Raw genomic sequence first — 24783 nt, 5'->3', positions numbered from 1 at the left:
ATCACCATCCACTAGTATCATCACCAATAGTTTGATGATGGTGATATTAGTGGAGAGTGACAGATTGATCGAAGATACAAAAATGTAGAGGATACTGAAATGAAAAGTGACTGCAGAATAAAAATGAATTAATCAATGATAATAAAAATTAGCACTGATGATAATCAATGCTAATTTCAAGCAGAAATTATCAGATACTTGCCATTAATTAGCCCTGTATCATCTATATCTTTATAAAACCTCTCTCTCTCTTTGTGTGTAGCATGCATGCACACACATATACACGTGTGAACTGCCACAAAAAAGTAAGATATTCTGGAAGTCTTATTCAGACACCAAACAGAACATTTCAAGTCACTTCAGACCTACAATAAGCTTGGTAGTGATGGTCTCTCACCAGGCAATAACATTCACAGTCTGTTGTGATATACTACCTGCCTGGTAAACCAGGCTAGTGCTGTATAATCTAATAATTTGAAAAATTCCCATTTCTTCACAACTAGAATTTCCCAGAGCATGTGTACAAATGAGCCTCAAAGTCCAATTTCCCATACTGAAATCTGCCTGCATTACTCCAACTACAATTGGCTGCTATTCAAGAAACTGATGTTAAGTTGCATGGAAGATAATTTCAAAAAAGTCATGGAGATATAGTCCCATTTCCTCTTCCCAACATTTTTGAGCCTATATAAATTTAATGCTCATACTACTGATCTGAGTGGACAGAGAGGCTGTACAAACAATTATACAGCAGTGTATGAGATCCACCTCTCTTTATGCAGAGCTTTTCAGCAGCATTAATGGTTTATGTTCCAGAATGATGCAAACTTTTAAAATCATGTTGTTTACGATCATGTGGTAAGTATATCCTCTAAGTATTGTATGTTCTCTATATAATTTATATATTTTACAAAAGAAAAAATTACTCAGTGCTTCCTTGATTTTTCTGACTACCATTTGTTCAAGGATGGTAACCAATGTTCTTCCAACCAAAAGATATTTTCCAGCTGTACGTTGTTTTTTCTTCACTACCATTAATGGGGTTCCTGCTGCAGTGATCCACTTATCAATTGCATCAATAAAAATGGTCTACTCTAAGCACAAGACTTACCTAAACACTGCACAACAGATATAAGGCAGAATGAAGATTATACTGGCTTATAAATGTATTTTGTTAAATGCTTGGTTTAACAATAGGAGAATGGTGTGTAGAACATTTGAAATGACAATATTTAAATTCACAAATCAAGAAATGTGAAAAACTAGGAATTAAAGAACATGTACATTTCTTTTAAAATCACTCTCACACACGAGAGGCAACAAGACCTATAGTAAATAAATGCTATAGGCCCTGTTATAATCATCATCAAATTCCTGGAATATAACCTCAAGGGGGGTGGTGTACAGGATATTATGATAGTACTACATGAAGAACTTACATCATGACTAACTTTCTATCAACAATTTTCCTCCAAATCAATCTGCTATCTGTCAAGACTGCAACATAATCAGATCTTATGTTTCTGCCTTCTAAGGCAATTTTTATTGCATCAATCCACCTATATCGTGGTCTTCCTCTGAGTCTTTTTCCTGCCAACCTGGCAAAGAACATTTGTTTTGCTAATCATTCTCCCATTCTGTTTAAGTGACTATACTACCTGAGATTAGCTTGGCTAACACATTTCTCAATGCTAACAATGTCAAGTTCTTTCCTAATATCCTCGTTTTTAATATGATATTGCCATTGATGTCATCTGTTCACACCACCAATCTTTCTCAAGACTCTTATATCTGTGATTTCTAGTCTTTGGTCAAATGTTATTTCTAACCCAGCTCTCAGATATCCATAATTGATTTGAACACTGTCTTGTATACAACTAATTAATGTTTTGACTGATTTTTCTCTTATTCCATATGAATTTATTCAGTTGACGTCCTACCATACCAAATTTGTTGATTCTGTTGTCTATTTTCATATTTAATTTACCATCTTTACTAAAAAGCGTGCCTAAGTAGCTGAAATATTTTACTTGTTCTATAGATTCTCCATTCACAATGCAGTTGATATTTTCAATATTTCTGCCTATGTCTTGGTCTTGTTATTGCTGATTTTCATACCAAATTTATTACAACAGTTATTCAATTTAGTCAGGGAATCATGTAGACTTGAACTGAATTTATTTAAAAGTAAAGCATCATCTGATAAAGTAAAGAGGTGAGAATAATATTTTTTCCAATTTTGATAACAGGTTTAATATTGCTTTCCTTCATTATGTGATCCATATAGATAATGAATAACACAGGGAATAATGTACATCCTTGTCTGACACCAGATTTAATATCAAACCATCTTCCTGTACTTCCTTCAATTTTAACTGATGATTTACAACTCAAATAAAGACTAAGTACTGCTTGATATAATGCCCCCATTGACACCATATAAATGTAGCGTTTTGAACAGCTTTTCTCTTGGCACCTTGTCATATGTTATTTGCAGGTCTACAAAACTTAAATACAGATCTTTGTTATATTCCCACTGTTTCTAAACTATTTGTTGTAAAGTGAAAATCTGATCCTGACAGCCTCTATTTGGCCTGAATCTGGCTTGTTCTTCACCAAGCTTCTCTTCTACAATCCTTCTCAACTGTTTCTCAAGTATACTTGTATAAATCTTACAGGGAACACTCAGTAGGGAAATACCTCTAATTCTCACATTCTTCAGTTTTATTTCCCTTTTTGTATATGGATACCATGAGAGCTCTATTCCAATCATCTGGAATTCATCCCTCTGTCCAGGACTTCTGAATTATGCGGTGTAACCACTGCAAGACTTTTATACCTCCATACTTGAATATTTCTAGTCGAATATCATCTACTCCTGCTGCGTTTTCATTTCAGGCTTTTGATAGCTTTTCTTCTTCAAGTATGGAAATGTATTCCTGATTGCTTGCATGTTGCATGTTGAGTATTTTTTTTACCACTGTGCTATCACTGCTTGTTTCATTTAGCAATTTTTCGAAGTAATAAGCTAAAGCAACCTTGGCAGCCAGTCTATCCATGGATCTCCTGGCTATTAACTACATGCAGCAATCAGAAGTGAATGGTTTGAAGAACCAACTGACTATAAATCTCGGACCACAAGTCCGAATCTGTCATCTTAACATCAAAGGAATTAGCAAATCAAAATGTGAATACATTTCAAAATTCCTTCTTGACCAAAATATAGACATTATACTTCTCCAGGAAACACATGCTGCTGCTGAAGAAGACTAGTACAGAAGAGGGAGAATATATGGCCACCAGCTTGTAGGAGCAACTTACCACCATGTATATAGCATAGCGACATATGCCAGCAACAACATTGAGCAGATCGAACTTGTTACTGCATCAAGTGATGATGTCAGCTTGATCATGACGAAGTTGAGCAAACTAATGCTTGCTAATGTCTACAAGCCACCAACGTCCAATGGCCTCAACAAGTCCTCCCTCTTTTGAGCCACCCAACTATATATGCGGAAGACTTCAATAGCCACCATGGGTTATGAAAGTATGCTCAGAATGATGAATGCAGCATAGCCCTTGCCGACTGGGCTGAGACCTCCAATATCTACTTGGTCTTTGACTCTAAAGAACGTGGCACCTTCAGCAGCATGGAGAAGAGACTATAATCCTGACCTCTGCTTCGTCACCTCTAACAACATGACTGAACCTCTACCTGCTCAAAAAGGGTTCTCAGTGACTTCCCTCACAGCCAACACTGACTGGTCCTCCTTGAGGTGGGCATAAAAATACCTCTTGTCCGATCAATTCCCTGCTTGAGATGGAACCTTTGAAGAGCCGACTGGGAAAAATATGCCATTGACCTTGACAAGTGTGTTCGTTTCATACCTCCTATACCCAATAACTACAATCGATGTGTAGGAGCTGTCATCTCTACAGCTAAAAACATATCCCCAGGGACTACAGAAAGGAGTACATACCTGCGTGGAACGAATGGAGCGAACAGCTCTACAAGAAATTTATGGGGAGCGGTGATCTGGAAATCGCAGATCTCCTCACGACTTGGATGCAGCAAGACAACAATGCTGGATCAAAACAGTTGAGGGACTGGACCTCAGGCATTCCAGCAGGAAGGCCTGGAGTGTATTACGGAAGCTAGGAGGTGCTACAACGATGACTACTAAAAAGACAGATGTCACACCAAACCAAGTTGCTAACCACATTACTAGAATCTCGAGATGCCAACGTGATAAAAACCATACCATTAAAGTTAAAAGAGAAGCCAGAGACCTGAAGGCAAAACTATAAGACAAATCAGAATATGCAAGACCCTTCAGCAATGAGGAAATCAACAATGCACCAGCTGATACAAATACGGGAAAGGCCCCAGGGGTTTGACGGAGTTCATCCGGAATTTCTTATTCATGCTGGCAAAAATACCAAAAAATGGAGTCTGTTTCTTCTCGGAAATGATGAACACTGGCATGTTGCCAAAGGAATTTAAGAGAGCTAAGATCATAGCCCTTCCCAAAGCCGGAAAATCAACTGACAACCCACAAAATTATTGTACAATCGCACTACTAAGCTAAACTACTGGAAACACTACTGTACAACTGCATAAGCAACACCATCCTTGAACGTGTTCCGACAGAACAGGCAGGCTTTAGGCCCAATCGCAGCTGTTGTGACCAGGTTCTGGTGCTGATATCATACATTGAAGCAGGCTTTCAACAAAATCTAAAACCTTCTGTAGTTTTCCTTGATTTAACTGCCGCATACGACACCGTCTGGAGAGAGGGCATGCTGTATAAACTAATGAAAGTACTACCGTGCCGAAGAACAATATAGCTTGTTAATAATATGCTCAGCAATAGATATTTTCATGTTGTCCTTGGAGAGAATATCAGTAATCAGAAGAAACTCAACAATGGCCTACCACAAGGCTCAGTACTGCTCACCCATCTCTTATTTAACCTATACATAGCTGACCTGCCAGATACAGCATCTAGAAAATTCTGCTATGCAGATGACATAGCATTGACGGACAGAGGAAACTCTCACAAATGACCTTGCTGATATGCATAACTACTTTAAAAAATGGAGACTGCAACCAAGCCAAAGTAAAACTGAAGTGTCAACATTCCATCTCAGCTATAAACTGGCACATGACGAACTGAACATCTGATTTGGAAACTCAGTTCTACACCATAACAAATATCCTAAATACCTAGGAGTTACACTTGATCGCACCTTATCATACGAGAAACATGCTGAAAACATAGCTGGAAAAATTAGAACTAGAAACAACATCATCCAGAAATTATGTGGCACTTCTTGGGGTGCAGCAGCAACCACATTAAGAACATCCACACTCGGATTGGTTTTTTCGGTGGCAGAGTACTGCGCTCCTGTTTGGCTCAACAGCTGTCATACCAAACTAATTAATTGCCAGCTTAACACCACAATACTACTTATCACCGGAACCATAAAAACAACTCCTATTTACTGGCTCCCAATGCTGAGTAACATAATACCACCAAACCTACGAAGACATGATGCTCTACTACGTGAATATGATAAAATACTCAGAAATACTGAATTGCCTCTGTGCAACTAGAGCTACAGCTCAACAGACTGAAATCGAGAAAACCCCCCCTCTCTGTGAAACTAAACACCTGAGAATGACCTACGACTTCCTGGAGGCAACATCGACTGTTATAGAATGGATCAGACAACTTGATCTTAACCTATAAGTTGAAAGTATAAGTGTCTTTGTTTTTATTCTAATTGTTTTTCACTTACTTTCTATATATTTATTTTGACTTATGTACCTTTATAACTGCATGTAGATTGCCATATGCTAAATAAATAAAAATAAATAAATAAATTTTCGAAGTAATTACTTCATACTTCAAGGATATCTTTTTCTCCAATTTTCATGTCACCTTTATCATCTCTCTGATTCCTTTGACAGCACTATTTCCTCCATTTCTGAGCTTTTTCAACAGCCTACCTCTGGAATATTTTGCCACCTCCCTGATATTTGTTTTTTATGTTCCTACCAAAGTCTTCCCATGACTTTTGTTTTTTAGCAAGTTTTACACAGTGTGCAGCTTTCTTACATTTGTCTCTGTATTCTCTAAGAGTTCAAGCTGACTTATTCACCAGGAACTTTCGATGTGCTTTTTTCTTTTCCTTAACTGCCTCTTTAACTTCCAGTGACCACCATAGAGTTCTGATTTTTTTTATCCTTGCAGACATCACCACCACATGCCTCTCTGGCTGAGTCAATGTTTTCTTCAGGACTAGCCACTGAATTTCCAAGGTTTGGTACCTGTTCTCAAACTCTTTAATTTTTACTTCAATAATCTGTGTATTTTAGTCTACAGTTCACATCTGAGAGCTGCCAACTTTTATTCACTTTAAAACTTTCTTACATGTTATTCTTTACGATATGAAATTCAATTTTATCCTGCTCAAGACTAAATAGTGATCACTTCCAATTTCAAATCTGCTGTGCACTCTGGTGACCTGCACCAGGGAGAAAACATCACTATCAACAATAACATAGTCAATGAGACTTTTCTTATTCCTTGCCTCTTCTCTCCATGTGAATTTGTGCACATTTTTATGTTGGAACATAGTGTTAGTAATAACCAGTCCATGTCCTGAGCAGAAATCCAACAGATATTTGCCATTATTATTAGCTTTGCTCTTTTTTTTCTCCAAATTTTCCCAAAATATTTTTATATGTCTGACAATCATTTCCTACTCTGCTATTTAGATCCCCAACAAGGACCAACTTTTCCTTTTTCATTGTGTCAGTTGCTTTCTCTAAAGCCTCAAAAAATTCCTCCACTTCTACCTTACTAGAACCTTCTGTGGGATCATAGGCACAAATAAGTCTCATTGTCCAGTTCCCCATTCTCATATTTTCCCACATCACTCTATTTGAGACTGCCTGCCATTCAAGAAGATTAGCCTCGTATTTAGTGTTGAATACTGGCTAGTCCTTCTTTTCCTTGCTTGCCATTGCCTGAATATAACATTTTGTATTTATTGCTCAGAAAGATCTCCCTAGTTTTTGTCTTTTTTTGTTTCAGTCACCCCTATTATGTTGATCTGGTACTTATCTAATTCCTAAGCTAGCTCCATTTCTTTGCCATTCAGGCTTCTTATGTTGATAGTAGCAATCATGAGCTCTGGTGATGTTGAATGGGATGTGTTTTAGGATTTGTTCCAGTAGCTGATTCTGTGGTGAAAACAACAGATGCTTTGTTTAACCAGACGATGCCCCAACTGGTATGAAATTCTGTCTATGTTGTACCATCATTTTATTTGTGATTTAAGCCAATAAGAATACAATTTGGTTGGCTAAATCTGAAATTGTCCAGTCCATCCCCATTCATTCAGTATCCAGGTAGATACTCAATAGGGTGTGCCATGAGAAGGTGACGATTGGACATCAGATCAGAAGCTCTGGTCAGTTTTCCGCATTCCTTTAAAAGCTATGTGGAGGTCTCCTTTCAGTTATACAGCCCTGTCATAAATAAATAATAAATGTGTAGGTTAAATATATTCTTGTATTTTTACGTAAGTCTGGAAACCCTGCTCCAGAGAAACTTTTTCAAGCCACTTCAGGTCCTCAATGAGCAGGGTGGTGGTAGTCTCAGACACACTGGGTGATGAAATTAATTTCCTGCCTTAAAAAAATTACACACATCCATGCTCACAGCATGATTCAAACCCAAACCCTGTTGGTTGGAGAATCAATATGCTAACCCCTAGTCAAGCAGGATGACATGTACACAGATAATTTTTATACAGTTGACTTACTATAACAAACATAACTGCAGAAACAGTGCTCTCTATAACAAATTTCCAAAAAATTCTGTAGGCACAAACAGGCTATTCATAACATAGAAAATTTACTTTGGAAACTATATCTGTCTTGATGAGTTTGCTAAACTGAGAGTGCAACATACATACCATAAGACTTTTCCATTACTTTTAAAATTATTCAGTTATGAGGAAGATATTTTTTTAAAAATCCAACTCTTACAAATTTTATACTTTATTACAGGACCTCAAACTTCCTTATATGTTAAAAAATATTTCACAGTTACCTTTCATGCGTATTGCTAACAAAGTATAACTTGGATAATACAGGCATCCTCATTCCCTGCCCTACATTCCTAAAAATTTGAGTCAACTGCAAATCAGTGTCACGTAAAACAAGTTTTTTTTTTTGGTAAGCATGGCATCAACAAGAGAGGACATTAATGAGAGGTCAGAAATTAGTTTTTTCCCCCAAAAAAAAATAAAAGTTACAAAACAAGTGCTTCTGAAAATTGCAAGCACAGCCATAAATGTACAACTGTACAGCATACAAAAAACCAAAACAAGCGAATTGCAAAATGGAACATGGTGAGTTATCCCTATATTAAAAATCAAATTTTTAATAGCAAGTATTTTGCAATCGCTGCATATCTTGGTGAAATAGGATAAGTTTAAGAAATGTCTTAACAACATGATTGCATATTTTTATACCAAATAGAAGTTTTAAATTGCAACTAAATTTAAAGGAACTTGATCTGTGCACAATGAGATTGGAAAACCCAAGAACACTGCAAAAATGCATTGAATTTGTTTCCCAAGCTTTTGAAGAGGATCAGAAATTGTCAAGAATGCATCGGGTAAGAATAATACAGTTCAGATTGCAGACTAAATGTACCTAAAACAATTCACAGAATCATGTCTTTGACTCTGAAGAAAAAGCCTTACCATATTCAAATAATGCACAACTATTGAAGATTATCCAAGATAGCCAGCAATGAGTGCACAGAATTCTATGAATTGTTGTTTTGGATATGATCAATCTTTTGGATAGGATTTATTTCTGACTGATAATTTCTGATCCTCTTTGAAGATTAGAGAAACAGATTCAATTTTTTTTGTGTGTGCTGCCCTTGGGTATCCAAAGCTCTCATCATGAACAGACCCAATTATTTTAAATTTATTCAAAATTTAAAACTTGCATTCTATCCTGTCATTAAGACATTAGTTTGATATTTATCATATTTCACCAAAATATGCAGTAACTTTTGAGACACATTATATGATGTTTTACATTTTCTTATACTTACCAAAGGATCTTTGTGTTTTGCAAATTTCCAAAATTTATTTTCTGATATAGTTTTTGAAACAGAATCTTGCAATTTGCTTCCATTCTCCTTGGCTAAACTAATAAACAATTTCAATCCCATCAATGAACAAGATAGCATATGAATATATTTGCTTTCCATCTCTTCCTTGGATAAAACCCTAAAAGCACATTAAAAAAGATTAGCTTCAATAGGTAAACTATTTATTCAAATAAAAGTTAAACCAAATAAAATAAAAGGCATCTCAAAATATTCCTCCTTTATATTAGAAATATTCATACATCTATAACCAGATTTCTTTTTAACATAAACATTATCAATTCTGACCATAATCCCTATATGAATTTTTTTTAATTTTTTTTTTATCAATAACTGAAATTTCTGTAACTCCAAGAAGATAACTCTTTGGATACATATTTTTTAAAAATAAATATCTCTGAACGTAACTGTGTTTTATAATTTTCTTGCGCAGGTAAAAAAAAAGCCCATTAATAACTTGTATAAATATAGTTATGGCTGTTTGTAAAACTAATTTACATAATCATATTATAAATGTGATGTTTCCAACTGAAATTTAAATCAACTTATGATTTCACAAAAAACACAAAATATCAAGTTTTCACTTATATTCTGCCCAAAAACTGCCCTGCATCTCCTTATTTTTCTACATATCTCCTCAAATTCAATTATTTAGACAGCTTTTTATCAACTAAAAGTAATTTAAAAGACAGTACTGAAGATGAAGTAACCGAAAAGTTTCTCTGTTCTCAGTGTATCATTCAGTGAGGATCTTGAAAGTCCCAGTAAAAAGATGCAATTCTGAGCTGAAAAAAATTATTAGCACTATACTTTTCTATAGTGCTAATAATTCTCCCTAAGAAGTGCACCTTTTTTTGTGCGCTTCTTAGGGAGATTTTTTTAAATATGTTAAATGAAAAGAGATCTTAACCTATTTAAGAAAAACAGATTTCAACTTTGCTAACAATCACCTTCAGTCTTTAGCTGCAGACAACTAATACTTGTCACATGACTACATTTGTTAGCATGAGTTTATTTTTCTTGTAAAAATAAACTCATGTAAAGGTTTTTCGGTGTTTGGACACCTTTGCTATTTATATATATTTTTGATTTTAATATTGATCAAGCTACCTACCAGTTTTTTGTAGGTGCACAAAACTAGTAGGTGTAAGTTTCAAATTTTAACTAATTAAATTTCCTTGTTATCATTGCAAGATAAGATTTTTACTGTATCACAATTAACAGGAATCTTTTCGAATCTCCTTCCAATTTTCTGATGAAGATGTGGTGGCCTATCCATTTTCTGCATACTACAGAATGAAGTTCATTGGCTGTATGACATGCTAATCCAGATTTGTGTTTTTTCTTCATTTTCACATCTTTTAACTTGTTCTGAATAGCATTTTTCTCTCTCTCCTCCCAGATTGTCCTGTTTGTCCGATGTAACACGTGCCTCATCTGAACAGTAGATTTTATAGATTCCTGTTGCTCGAGAGGAAGGGATAAAATGATTTAGGATGTAAAAATCTTGAAATCTTGCATAGTTGGAAGAAAGACACTTATGTCATATCAAAGTATTTTAGAAATTTTCTCTTCATAAGATCACGATATAGCTATATCTGAATTATTATGATCAAGTCTGATCACCTGAGCTTCTTGGACAAGGAAGAAATTGTGGAGAGGATCTAGACACGATCGACCAAGGTGGTCAGTGGTCTATGGAATGCTTTCTATGATGGCTATGATGACAGAGTTTGTGGGCTGCAAAAGTTGGTTGATAGCTAGAAAAGAGGGGATATGACAGAAACATTCAAGTTACTAGAAAGGTTTTAATGCAACAGAGGAAATATTTCTGCACTTAGAGTGGTAGAATAAGGGACTGTCACTGGAAATTGACTAAGAGTGTGGTTAGCACCAGTATGAGCACTGGATTTTTCATTTGAAGAGCATTGTAAGAGTAGAATGAGTTGCCAGAATCTGTTGCAAGTGCTTTGTTTGTCAATACATTAAAGAAGTATAAGAGATAAGGTGTGTGGATAGTCCTGTGATGAGTCTTCAGACTTCGTGAAGGTTACCATGCAATAACAATTAATTTTACTCATTAAGTGTCAGATGTAAAGAAGGATGACTATAGCCTTCTATTCTTTTTATTGTTGCCTGGTAGTACTGTTGTTGCAAGATCTTGTCAATCATTTTGCAACTATATCCATTTAAGAATAGGGTGTGATTGAGGTATCTAAATTCTTGATCCTTTTTCTCTAAGCTGCTAGAAATGTTGCATATTCTATCCCTTAGTGATTTAATTATTCCTATCTTTTTTTTGTGAGAAATAGTGGTGATGTGATGTAGCATAGAGGCACCTTCCAGTGTGGGTAGTCTTTCTGTATACTAAATAAATGAGTTTAAACCTCCAGAAGTACGATATGAAATGGTAGCACTGTTGTTTTCAAATTCAAGAATGAAACCTATGCATGGGTTTGGGCTATTCATAGATTGAATTCTTCTAGTTGTTCTAATAAATCCCAATCACTGAATCCAGGTCAGATAATGAACATTTCTATGTAATAAATCCATATTTTGAGGTTTTTAACAGTACCTTTCTAAAGCTTTCTTTTCAAATGCCATGAATAAATTGACTAGAAGCAGAAATAGAAGTGAGCTCACAGCAAGACCTTGTTCATAGTATTTTTCTTGAAACTGGAAGAAAGTGTTTTCTATGCAACGTTGTCATATTGAAGTAGTTCTAAAATTCTTCTCTAGGGACATTTTTAAACAAATTTGTGACATCCCTAGAAAAGGTCTGTCAAAAAAAGCCCAATATATGGTTATGTTATGTACATGATATTGTCATCATCAAGCCAGATTCATTAGAACAATTAGAATTCAGTCTCACTGGACAGCTTGTAGCCATATAAATTTCACTCCTGGAAACAACAAGACTACCATTTCTTGGCATACTCCTTGATGTTCACAAAGAGGAGACCGCATACAAAGAGAACAAATAGGACAATTTGTGTGTGGGGGGGGGGGATGTACATCGAACAAGTTAAAGATGTAAAAATGAAGAGAAAACACAAATCTGGATTAGCATATCATAGAACTAATGAATTTCAACATGTCCTATGGTAGAAAATGGATATGCCATATGTGGACCACAACTTCATCAGAACATTTAAGGACACTTCAAAATACTAATCATACTTACACAAAGTATCATTATAAAACAAGGATGGTTGTTGTTCAAAAATCTCAAGTGTACAGATCTTGGATATAACTTTTTCAACAGTTGATTCAATTCCTATTAACCATGATATGGTAAAGATCTCTTATCATTTAATATATTTAAAACATCTCCCAAAGAAGTGTACACCAAAAAAAGTATAGTAGTATAAAAGTATAAGTATAGAGAAGTATTATAATATTAATAAAGTTTTTCCAACTCAGAATTATGTGGTCTTTATACCATAACTCTCAAGAATTTCAACATAACCACAAGTAACCTCAGAAGCACAAAAGGTGGAAATTTCATACATATAGGAGATGCTCAACTGTACAACTCAATTTATACATTTTTATTTTAATGACATTTGAGATTAAGGCAATTCAATTTGAACCATCCTAGAATTTTATGTCATGCACACAGAAATCATTGTTCATTTGAAGATTGTGAGAGGTGGGCACAATGTTGTCTTGATGCTATCACAAGTTTTCCTCATCCCTGTGATGTTTAGTTATTTCTTTGCATATTTTTAGGGAATTATGATTATTTGAAAAATAATTCTATCACAAATTATATAGCATCTGACCTCCAAATAAACACTAACAGTCCCTGAATTATCAGTCTCGATGATTATCACTGCTACCTATTGTCAGTGTTTGTGACTGTTTAAAAAAATTATCACTATCATCATCATCAAATTCTTGCCATGAACCCTCTCAGGATATGATAGTACAGGATATGATAGTACTACATGAAATATTTACATCATTAAGAACTTCCTATCTACAATTTTCCTCCAAATCAGTCTGTTACTTGTCAAGACTCCAACATTCTCAGATCTTATATTTCTATCATCTAAGGCACTTTGTACAGTATCAATCCACCTATATTTTGGTCTTCCTCTGGGTCGTTTTCCTGCCAACCTAGCAGAGAACATTTGTTTTGCTAATCTTTCTTAACCCATTCTGTTTAAGTGACTATACCACCGGAGATTACCTCTGCTAACGCATTCCTGGATGCTACAATGTCGAGTTCTTTACTAATATCCTCGTTTTTAATATGATATTGCCATTGATGCATCTGTTCACTCCTCTAATCTTTCTCAGAGCTCTCATATCTGCAGTGTCCAGTCTTCGGTCAAGTGTTTTACTACTGACCCAGCTCTCAGATACATAAGTTAAAACTGGTTTGAACACTGTCTTGTATACAGCTAATTTAGTGTTCCGACTCATTTCTCTCTTATTCCATATGAATTTATTCAATTGACTTCCTATCATATTCAGCTTTGTTGATTCTGTTGTCTATTTCCATATTTCATTTACCATCTTCACTAAAAATCGTGCCTAAGTAGCTGAAATGTTTTACTTGTTCCACAGGTTCTCCGTTCACAATGCAGTTGACATTTTCAATGATTCTGGCTATTTTCATTGTCTTTGTATTGCTGACCTTCATACCATGTCTATTACATCTCCAATTTTGAAATCATGTTTAATACCACTTTCCTTCATAATGTGCTCCATATAGATAATGAACAACAGAGGGGATAATGTACATCCTTGTCTCACACCAGATTTAACATTAAGCCATCTTCCTGTATTTCCTCAAATTCTAACTGCTGACTTACAATTCAAATAAAGACTAACTACTGCTTGATCTAATGCCCCATTGACACCATATAACTGTACCATATTGAATAGCTTCTCTCTCTTAGCACCTTGCCATATGCCATTTCCAAATCGACAAAACTTAAATACAGATCTTTGTTATATTCCCATGCTTTCTCAACTATTTGTTGTAAAGTGAAGATCTAATCCTGACAGCCTATATTTGGCATAAATCCAGCTTGTTCTTCCACAATTCTTCTTAACCGTTTCTCTAGTTTACTTGCATAGATCTTGCCAGGAACACTCGGTAGGGAAGTACCTCTGTAATTCTCAAATTCAGTTTTATTTCTCATTTTATGTGTGGGTACTATGAGAGCTCAACTTCAATCATCGGGAATTCCTCCCTCTGTCCAAGCCTTCTGAACTATGCAGTGCAGCCACTGTAAGACTTTTATACCACCATACTTCATTTCTTTTCGAATATCATCTACTCTTGCTGTCTTTCCACATTTCAAGCCTTCGATGGCTTTTTCTACTTCAAGTATGGATATGCAATCTTGACTGAATGCTTGTTGAGTGTTTTTTTACCACTGTGCTATCACTGCTTGTTTCATTTAGCAATTTTTCGAATTACTCCATACTTCAAGGATATCTTTTTCTCCCATTTTCATGTCACCTTTATCATCTCTAACTCCATTTCTAAGCTTCTTCAACAACCTCCAGAATATCTTACCACCTTCTTGATATTTATTTTCTATGTTCTTTCCGAAGTCCTCCTATGACTATTGTTTAGACAGTTTTACACAGTGTTTAGCTTTCTTACATTTGTCATTGTATTCTCAAAGAGCACAAGCTGACTTATTTGCCAGGAACTTTTGATATGCTTTCTTCTTTTCCTTCACCGCTTCTTTAACTTCCTGTGTCCATCATGGAGTTCTGATTTTTCTATTCTTGCAGACAACCTCACCACATGCCTCTCTTTTTTCGAGGCTTGCCACTGAATCTCCAAGCTTTGGTTCATGTTCTCAAACTCTTTCATTTTTTCTTCAATAATCTTTGTATATTCTACAGTTCACATCTGACAGCTGCTCAACTTTTACTCGCTTTAAAACTTTCTTACATGTTATTCTTTTCGATATGAAATTCAATTTATCCTGCTCAAGACTAAATTAGTGATCACTTCCAATTTCAAATCCGCTGTACACTCTATCAACTATCAATAATAACATAGTCAATGAGACTTTTCTTATTCCTTGCTTCTTCTCTCCATGTGAATTTGTGCACATTTTTATGTTGGAACATGGTGTTAGTAATAACCAGTCCATGTCCTGAGCAGAAATCCAACAGATATTTGCCATTATTATTAGCTTTGCTCTTTTCTCCAAATTTTCCCAAAATATTTTTGTATGTCTGACAGTCATTTCCTTCTCTGCTATTTAGATTGCCAACAAGGACCAACCTTTCCTTTTTCATTGTGTCAGTTGCTTTCTCTAAAGCATTAAAAAATACCTCTGCTTCTACCTTAGTAGAAACTTCTGTGGGACCATAGGCACAAATAAGTCTCACTGTCCATTTCCCCATTCTCATATTTGCCCGCATCACTCTACTTGAGATTGCCTGCCATTCAAGAAGATTAGCCTCGTATTTAGTGTTGAATACTATGGCTACTTTTTCTTTTCCTTGATTGTCATTGCCTGAATATAACATTTTGTATTTATTGCTCAGAAAGATCTCACCGGTTTTTGTCTTTTTGTTTCAGTCAACCCCTATTATGTCAATCTGGGTATTTATCTAATTCCTCAGCTAGCTCCATTTCTTTGCCATACAATCTTCTTATGTTGATAGTACTGATCTTTATCTCTGGTGATGTTGAGTTGGGGTGTGTTTTCAGATTTGTTCCAGTAGCTGACTTTTCGCTGTTTGCCCTGGTTCCCTGGCAAAAACAATGGAGGCCTTGTTTAACTGGGAGATGCCCCAGCCGGCATGAAATTTTGTTATGTTGTACCATCATCTTGTATTTTCATTTAAGCTAATAAGAATACAATTTTTTCGGCTAAATCCTAAATTGCCAGCCCATCCTCGTTCGTTCAGTATCCAGGTAGATATCCAACAGGATGCACCACGAGAAGGTGAGGATTGAACATTGGGTCAGAAGCCCTGGTCGGTTCTCCGCATTCCTTTAAAGACTATGCGGAGGTCTCCTCTCAGTTACAGCTTTGACCCTTAAGTACCCCTTAAAAAAAAAAATAAATAAATAAAAAAATTTTAAAAATTTAAAATTAAATTAAATTAATAATTTAATAATAATTAAATACTTTTTAGTGTGCTGTTTTATATGCTTTATGACAAAAACTGCCCACATATTCATAAATATGATCATTTGTAAAAGGTGATAATTGTACAATCAACTTTTAGTAAACAAGATTCTCACCTTATTAATACAAACAACTGAAGTGAAACACTAATATCTGATTAAGACAAGGCTCTAAATTAAGTAGTGATACTATTTTCAAAATTTTAGAACTAGCTTTCAACCTCTCTGCCCTCCTTCAAAAAAATTACATAATTTATGAATGATCATTTATAAATAAAATCCATAAACCAAAGAAGACCAATTCCATGAGCTAGAGGTGGCAACAGCAGTTTAGGATATATATATATAGAGAGAGAGATTACTGATGGTGAATTATGTAAAAAGAGGTAAATCCATTACCAAGCATATTCTAACACATTTTAGGAACTAATACAGTGACTTCATGGTTAAGTGTTCTTGAAAGACCTGAAAAGGTGTGCAATTTCATCACAGCAATGCTCGACTTAACAAATCATGAATGGTAATGATGGCTATGATTATGTGTTCTTGATTATGTATTATGGCTTTAATTAGTGAACATCCATATAATTTGCCTTATCTTGCTCAATCAGATTACCATCTCTTCCCAAATCTTAAAAATAATAATAATTATTATTATTACTATTATTAAGAGATCTCCAGGGAGTCAGGAACTCCTCAAGGGAGGCCATACTATTCCCACCAGCTCTCATACCTGTTATTGAATTCATTCATGCTACTTGCACACACAACATCCAATAGCAATCTGTTCCAATCACACAAATATCAAAGCTTGGCAGATAAGAAGATGATATGACTGAGACATATAAATTGGTGTGAGGAGTCTATCAAATAGATACAGGGGAATTGTTGCATAGGATAATGGGTGATGCAAGAATGAAAGGTTATCCCTGGAAACTGTACAAAGGTCATGTGAGTAAGGGAGTGAAAAGGAGATTTTTTGCATGGCAGGTTGTGAATGAGTGGAAAGCATCATCGGAGTGGGTGCTGTGTGCTCCAGCATTAAATGTATTCAAGGCAAGGTATGCTAGTATCATACATGCATCATTATTCTTAATTCATTCACACACCACATCCAATGACAATCCATTCTAATCATACACTACCCTATGAGAGAAAAATCTAACCCCTTCAAAGCGGTGGTCTCTCACTTGACAATGAAAATCACATACCGCAATATTAGACCTCATCAGCTGGTATGTGAATGCTAGATCTGATGAGATCTAAACTGCAAAACTTGCTGAGAGCAAGAGCATTTATAAGTAAGCTAAAGGTTATCAGCTATTTTCAAGATAAATTATTAGGAATCTCTAATAATTTATCTTGTTAGGAATCTAACTAGTCTTAAGTGATTACAAGTAAAGTGATCAGAGACTAAATTGGAGTCTAAAAAGTTTTACTTACTGGGGATCTCCCATTGTTTGGGCTGTCTGAGAAAAGAAGATATCATCCAGGTACTAAAAAAAAAAAATCAAAGGAGACAAAATATTAATTTTGTTGCATTTAATTTACTAAGAATAATTATAAATACTGAGCTACTTTTCTTGTTAAAATTGATCAAAAAGTGAAATTGTTATCCCATACTTAGTCTAAGTAGACTTTAACAACTTTCTGAAATATATTTTAAAAAATAAATTGAAATCTTTGTATATGCATTGAAAATATACAAAACACTAGCACAAAAATTAGAACCATGTTTGCAGTACAAATTACTTTTGATTGAGTTCAATATTTGATAAACTCGGTACAGACCAAAATGGGATCATGAAAGGGAAATAGTTATCAAATAATACAGAAAACAGAAGAAATAAAGTGTAAAAATTCAAAACTGTTATGAATACAGCAAAAAAAAAGTCCAAATAAAAAACTTTAATATCTAAAGAAGCAAATGATTGGAAATTTGTTATCCTAGTGTGTACTATGTATTAGGTATGCATTAATATACTGCATATGTCAAGATATATCACTCAAATCATTCTATATGAGACTCCTTTTCTAAGCCCTTTTTATGACCATTTTTGATTATGGGCCAGTCATATTTTTCCTTTTTAAAAGGCCTCATAATGCCAACATTATTATTATTATTGTATGGACACCTCCATGGAGTCTTAAGACTCATTGTGAGAAGCCCAAACTATCAATATAATATCCATCATACCTCTCCTTGAAACCATTAACAAACAAAGCACCTACAACTGACTCAGGTGACCCATCTCACTGATTCAGAACAGTCCAAGCAAAACATTTAGTCCTCATGACCTTGCTAACCACATTCTTACCCAATTTCCAGGGATAACCTCTTGCTGTGCTCCCTCTAGCCAAGTGCTGAAACATTTCCCTTGCATCAATCCGCCCCCCCCCCCAACTTTTTTTCACCTATCAACCATCATCAAATTCCTGACATATACCCTCAGGGGATGTATAGGAACCTATCAACCAACCTCTGCAATCAACAAATCCCCAAAGGGAGCATTCCACAGACACTCACCATCTTGGTCACTTGCTTCTTAATCCTCTCCACTTTCTCATCTCCAAGAAATCTATTCTTTAAATCTCCAGTAGGTTATCCTTCCATCTTCTTTCTGATCATCCAGGCATTTATAAATTATAATAGGCAAGATTACATTTATAATGCTATACCCAAGCATAACAAAATATAAACATATAACTAGACTACTTGTATGTAGAGGCTATTGACTTCCCATCAATCCTCAAGGGCTCATTTCTAGTGAGCACGAAAGTGCCAAATCCAAGATAACTGATATTGGACCAAGCCTTACTTCACATGATGTACACCTGTTATATCTGTAGACTGGCACCCCCCCCCTCTTCTTCTTTCTGTGTCTTCTTTTCATTTTGCTCCTTCCTCCAATGTTCTTAGAGTATTCAAGGGCCAGGGATATATCTTTTCTATCTTAATGAAAGCATTCCTGTCTTCTTCACTACAGTTGGGAGTCTGCTTTCTCTCTGAGGCATTTGCCTTACCTAAGAAGATGAATGGCAGGTCAACTATATAAAATTCAACTGCCTAAAACCCACATGGATTCTACTGCCAAAAGTGCTGAAAATGCTATTGCATATGGGAAAGCTGATGCACTGAATGGTATGCTACAAAGATGCAGTGAAAAATTGGCTATGTGGTTAGCAAAATCCATTCACTATATAGTAAACATTCAGACACTATACAAACCTGAAAAAAGAGCTGGAGAGATTTAAATGGAATGTTGTAGGTCTTTCTGAAACACATTCAACTGGATAAGGATATATAAATCTAAAACATTCGCCATTACTCAGGTAGGAACAATTTGGCACAGAGAGAAAAGAGCAGCTGTCATTGTCCATAGATCACTTTCCCCATAGTATTGTAGAAGTTAAACCCAACTCACCCAGAATCACAGCCATTAGACTATAAGCAAAAAAAAAAAAAAGAAAGAAAGAAAGAAAGAAAACTTAAAAGAACAAATATCAGCTCTTGATTCTTCGCACCTAGAAGAAGATAACATAGATCTCTATCAACAACTACAAGAGGAAAATTGGTAGAACATACAAAACAAATCTAATAATAATGGGTGATTTTAATGACAAAGTTGGACAATATTTGGATGATGTGCATAATGTAATGGATAAATTGGGAATAGAAAATGAGATCTACTTGATTTTTGTACAGAAAATCTCAGTTGCAAATGTTGTGCTTTACACCAGCATTTCCCAAACCATGTTCTGCAGAACACTGGTGTTCTGCGGAAAGTGAATGTGTTTCGTGAAAATTATCAAAATTAATGTGAGCCTGGAATGGTTTTAAATGTCGTGACAAGTTCAAACACGTTTGAAAATCAGGTGCTCCTTACTTTGTATGTGGATTGTACTATTAAAGGCAGCGCACGCTGGCCTTGACTCAGCCACTGGCTGACAGCTGCCTGCAGTTGTTGACACCTCTGAGCAAGAGTGAAGTACGGAGGTATCTATTCTAGGAAACGTGCGATCACAAGCAAGGTCAATGTGATGCGCTGTGGCCTGGCATGCCTGTAGTGTGCACTGTCACATTTTTGCAATGTGATACAGCCTGCTGCGGAGATAGTATGCTTTACATTGAATACGAGACTGATGATACTCAACTCTAACCAAGGTGTTCCATTAAAATTTCAGGATTTGTAAAGTGTTCCATCATAGGAAAAGTTTGAGAAACTCTGCTTTACACCATAGACCTGCCCACAAATCACCTGGACTTCACCAGACTCAAAAACAAAAAATTACTTTCTGATTTGCAAAACTGAAATTCCCTGTTTTGAATGTCAAAACTCTTCTAGATGAATTGGATACAAATCATGAACTTCTGACATGATCTGATTAAACTTTCACAAAAAAAGAAATAAAGTAAATCACTTTACACCGGATCTGGGTAAACTCCACCTGGATACGGTTAAAACAGCAAAAATGAGATCAGTCAATGTATGAAGGAAAGACAAAACAAGGAAAAAGTTAATGTTGAAAATGAATGAAATTTTCTGAAAAATGTAACCAGCTAAGCTTACAGATTTTGAGAAAAAAGCAATAAACCAAATTACTGGATAACACCTGAAATAATGGATTATGAGAAAAGATGGGCTAAAGAACAACTGAATAAACTATAAGATGTGCAGCAATAAAAAAACAGGTGGGGTGAATGGCTTGTCATTATTATTATTATGTACAAGTAGATTATACACCATCTTGTTTTCTGTGCCAAGAACCAGTGGCTTAAGAAATGATTAAAAAATTTAAACAAACTCAGATAAAGTGTTAGAACAGAAACAATCAATACAGAGCCCGAGTGATGCATAGCATGTGTCAGCTGTTTCTTTGGATAGTCTGGAGGTGATGCTTGGAGAAACTGAATTCCAGTAAGTTAAGAAATCTGATTAATGATTTCCAGATGCCATTTAAAATGAAACCCAGATTTCTATTGAAGGAAACCAAGTGAGTGAATGACTGCAGCAGATTCCTTGATTTTATGTAAAAGAAAGCCATCAAGACAGAAATGTTAGCTGTATCCCATTCAATGATTTGACTTGTGCTAGATGAATATGAATAACATACAAGCCCAGATTTTTCATCTCTTCTATATACAACATAACAGATGTTATTTCTTATTTCAAAACTTCTGCTTGACCAATGTAAAGTTTAGACAGTGTTAGGGAAGATAAATTTTTTGAATACATTATGTGTATATAGGTGCGTGAGTAGAGCCTACTGGAATGAAAATTAAAGCTACATAGCTCATGAATTTTAAAAAAGAGAACCTGGGCAAAATTTAAGTGTAGTTAAAATTCACATTTCTGAACTAAACAACACTGGCCTTTGAAACTTGACAAGTTTTGAATGTGATCAATGTAAAGTGGTTATTGTAATTTACATAATCTCTCTGAAGAGAGTCAGTAAAATTTGTTTTTCATAAAGTGATTCTGGTTAAGAACTCCACTGACTACAGCACTGTTTCAAACTCACTGGTTTGAGTCAGGTAGAATTCTTAATAATAAAAGGCAAATATCTCACCTCTTCAGAGTGCTGTATATTTCAAGTAGTGCAGTACTAAGGCATTCACATACCTTTAAAAATTTTGAAACTGATCAAAACATAATTTCAAACTACAAATATTGTGTGCTCTTAGTATATAAAACAAATGGAAGATAAATTCTTAATAATAAAAGGCAAATATCTCACCTCTTCAGAGTGCTGTATATTTCAAGTAGTGCAGTACTAAGGCATTCACATACCTTTAAAAATTTTGAAACTGATCAAAACATAATTTCAAACTACAAATATTGTGTGCTCTTAGTAAATAAAACAAATGGATATTTATTATCTCTCCTCTCTTAATAAAATATAAATGCCAAGCTGAAGTCTTCATGTTCTTTTCTGGAGAACAGAATATTAATAAATTTTATGTATAAACTTTATTTACATAAATATTAGTATTAATGCCATTAATAAGATTTTATTACTATTATACTTCACTTAATAGCTATAAAGTAAACCTATGTGGGATGGGGGGAGGGGAAAGGATTCAATTTAGCCATCAAATATGGAATTACATTATATTTAATCCCAAATAGAAATGATTGTTTTTGAATGTATTGTACTCAAGTATGAAATGAGAAAGCTAAAAAAAGAAGTGAGTATTGCAGTCACCTTCCATTTCATATAGTACATATATGAAGGAAATAAACAATTGATTTGGAAAATAACTTATTAAACATAATTTAACTGAGTCTGAAGGAGAATTAAGAATTTCATGCTGAGACATAAAACTGTTGCATGCAGAGCATGATAAAAAATAATATAAAACAACTTTTTTCTATTACCACTTACATTAAATATTTCTTCTTTACAAAACAAAAGAGCTTCATATTGTTTAGCTGTAGGAAATGCTGCATCAAAAGCCAACTTCGCTGCACTTGCTGCTGGTGCATATGAATCGCACTGGGATACCAACCAAACACCCATAATAGACCGTAAATGTGGTGCTAAATTTTGTCGGACTTTCAATACTACTTGTTTGTGAGCTTTATGAGTGGCTTCACGAACTCTGCGGTCAGGATCCTATAATGATTTACATAATTATATTTAAGATTGACAAAAATCTAATTTAATAATCAAGTAACTTGTCATGCAATATTGAGGAAAAGAATAATCAGTCATTCCCACTGCATAAAGTTATAAAATAAAGCATACACGCTGGAGAAGGAATAATACAATATCCCTTCACTGGTGAGCTGTTGTCTCCATTTGCTTCTGTTTAATTATGCATGATACCTGGAAAGTTAATGTCAGTTTTGTGTTGTTAATCATCTGACAATGTATTTTTTCCCATGAAACAGCCAGTATACCATCAGGTCACTGGTTCTGTATATACAGAGTGATTATAAAATAACGTCAAGTGTTCAGAGCCCTCTAGCAAGTAATGTATTGGATGAACACACCAATATTCGGTAGACGTACACAGTGGAACATGGGGATTCGATTTAACGAAAAAAAATAGCACCAAAAGTCGCCAACAGGGGAAATTTTGGCGCTGCCAAATTAATTTTAGTAGGTGTGACTAATGAATGATTAAATGGCAAATGAGAGACAGCACACATCAATTTCACGATGTTCATTGTTAATTACAAATGAGGTTCAATATGACCACCGTTCTGATGTTCCAGGAACTGCATACGGTGCACGACATTTTCCACAGTGGCTCGCAATATATTGGAATTGATTTGTCCCACATGTAACGTTATTCGATCTTTCAAAGTTGGAATATCAGGTACATGTCCTTGATACACAATGCTTTTAAGAAATCCCCACAGCCAAAAGTCACAAGAATTGAGATCAGGCGATCCCGGTGGCCATGGCGTGGGAAATGCACGACTAATGATTCTTCTGTCAGAGAAATGTTGTCGCAAAACACGCTGTACCTGAAGTCCGATGTAGGGTGGTGTACCATCCTGCATGAAGATGGTCGAATCGAGACATCCTCTTTGCTGCAGTTGTGGAACCACAAAGTTCTGTAGCATATTGGCATACCTGTTAGCATTGACGGAACAGGTCACTGATCCATTTTGGCAATTTTCCTTGTAAAAGTATGGACCGATGATAAAAGATGCTGTAAATCTGTACCACACTGTGACTTTGGGCGAGTGGATAGGCATCTGCAGATACATGTGTGGATTTTTTGCAGCCCAAATGCGACAGTTGCGTGTGTTAATATCACCGTTCAAATAAAAGGTGCACTTCGTCACTCTATAAAATCTGCCACGGCCATGCATCATCCACTTCCATGCGCACTAAGAATTTCAAAGATAAGTCAATTCGTGTGGTTGCATCAGCAGGATGCAATTCTTGAACATGACTGATTTTATAGGGATAAAACTTCAAAATCTAATGTAGGATTTTCCACACCATTGTGTATGCGATATCCGTTTGCCGGGATATTGTTCATGCACTGCTGGTACCCTGCACATTTGTCATCTCCTGTTCCACAATAGCAGTTGCAACTTGTTCAACTTATTGGTGATTGATTGGTTTGCATCCCCTGCCTACCTGCACTGCTAGAGTTCCAGTAGTTTCAAATCACCGAATCAGTTTTCATAAGTTTGTTACGCTAATCGGTCCTTTTTGTAAATTTTTCATACGCAGAAAATCACGAAGACAAGCACTGGCATTATTGTTCCACTGATAATAGAGTTCGACTAACAAAGCACGCTCACATAAGATAAGAGGCATCGAAAAGCAGTTCGTCTATGAACGATAAGAAAACTCACATGCTTTCCTTTTATTGCACGATAGCTCACAAGAAACACGATAATGCAAATTAATGCATTTTACTCGGTAAACAGTGCCAAAATTTCCCCTGTTGGCGACTTTTGGTAGTTTTTTTTTTTTGTTAAATCGAATCCCCAT

The 24783-nt window shown here is 35.4% G+C and overlaps 1 protein-coding gene across 1 annotated transcript in view; it reads right to left on the bottom strand.

Moving 5' to 3' along the window:
* The window catches only part of Ltn1 (E3 ubiquitin-protein ligase listerin), a 359867-nt gene that overhangs the window by 302966 nt on the left and 32118 nt on the right, over window positions 1–24783 (bottom strand). Inside the window, exons 4-6 of the mRNA XM_090403432.1 lie at window positions 22708–22938; window positions 17764–17816; window positions 9147–9324 (exon numbers count right to left, since the gene is read on the bottom strand). Coding sequence (XP_090259558.1) covers window positions 9147–9324; window positions 17764–17816; window positions 22708–22938 — 462 coding nt within the window. The remainder of the gene's footprint in view (window positions 1–9146; window positions 9325–17763; window positions 17817–22707; window positions 22939–24783) is intronic.

Source organism: Typopeltis vanoorti, chromosome 14 (genome assembly GCF_054136105.1).
Source record: "Typopeltis vanoorti isolate ZY-2024b chromosome 14, IOZ_Tvanoo_1.0, whole genome shotgun sequence".
Classification (NCBI taxonomy): Eukaryota; Metazoa; Arthropoda; class Arachnida; order Uropygi; family Thelyphonidae; genus Typopeltis; species Typopeltis vanoorti.
Note: the sequence above shows the minus strand (reverse complement) of the source record. Positions and strands in the feature narration are given on the sequence as shown.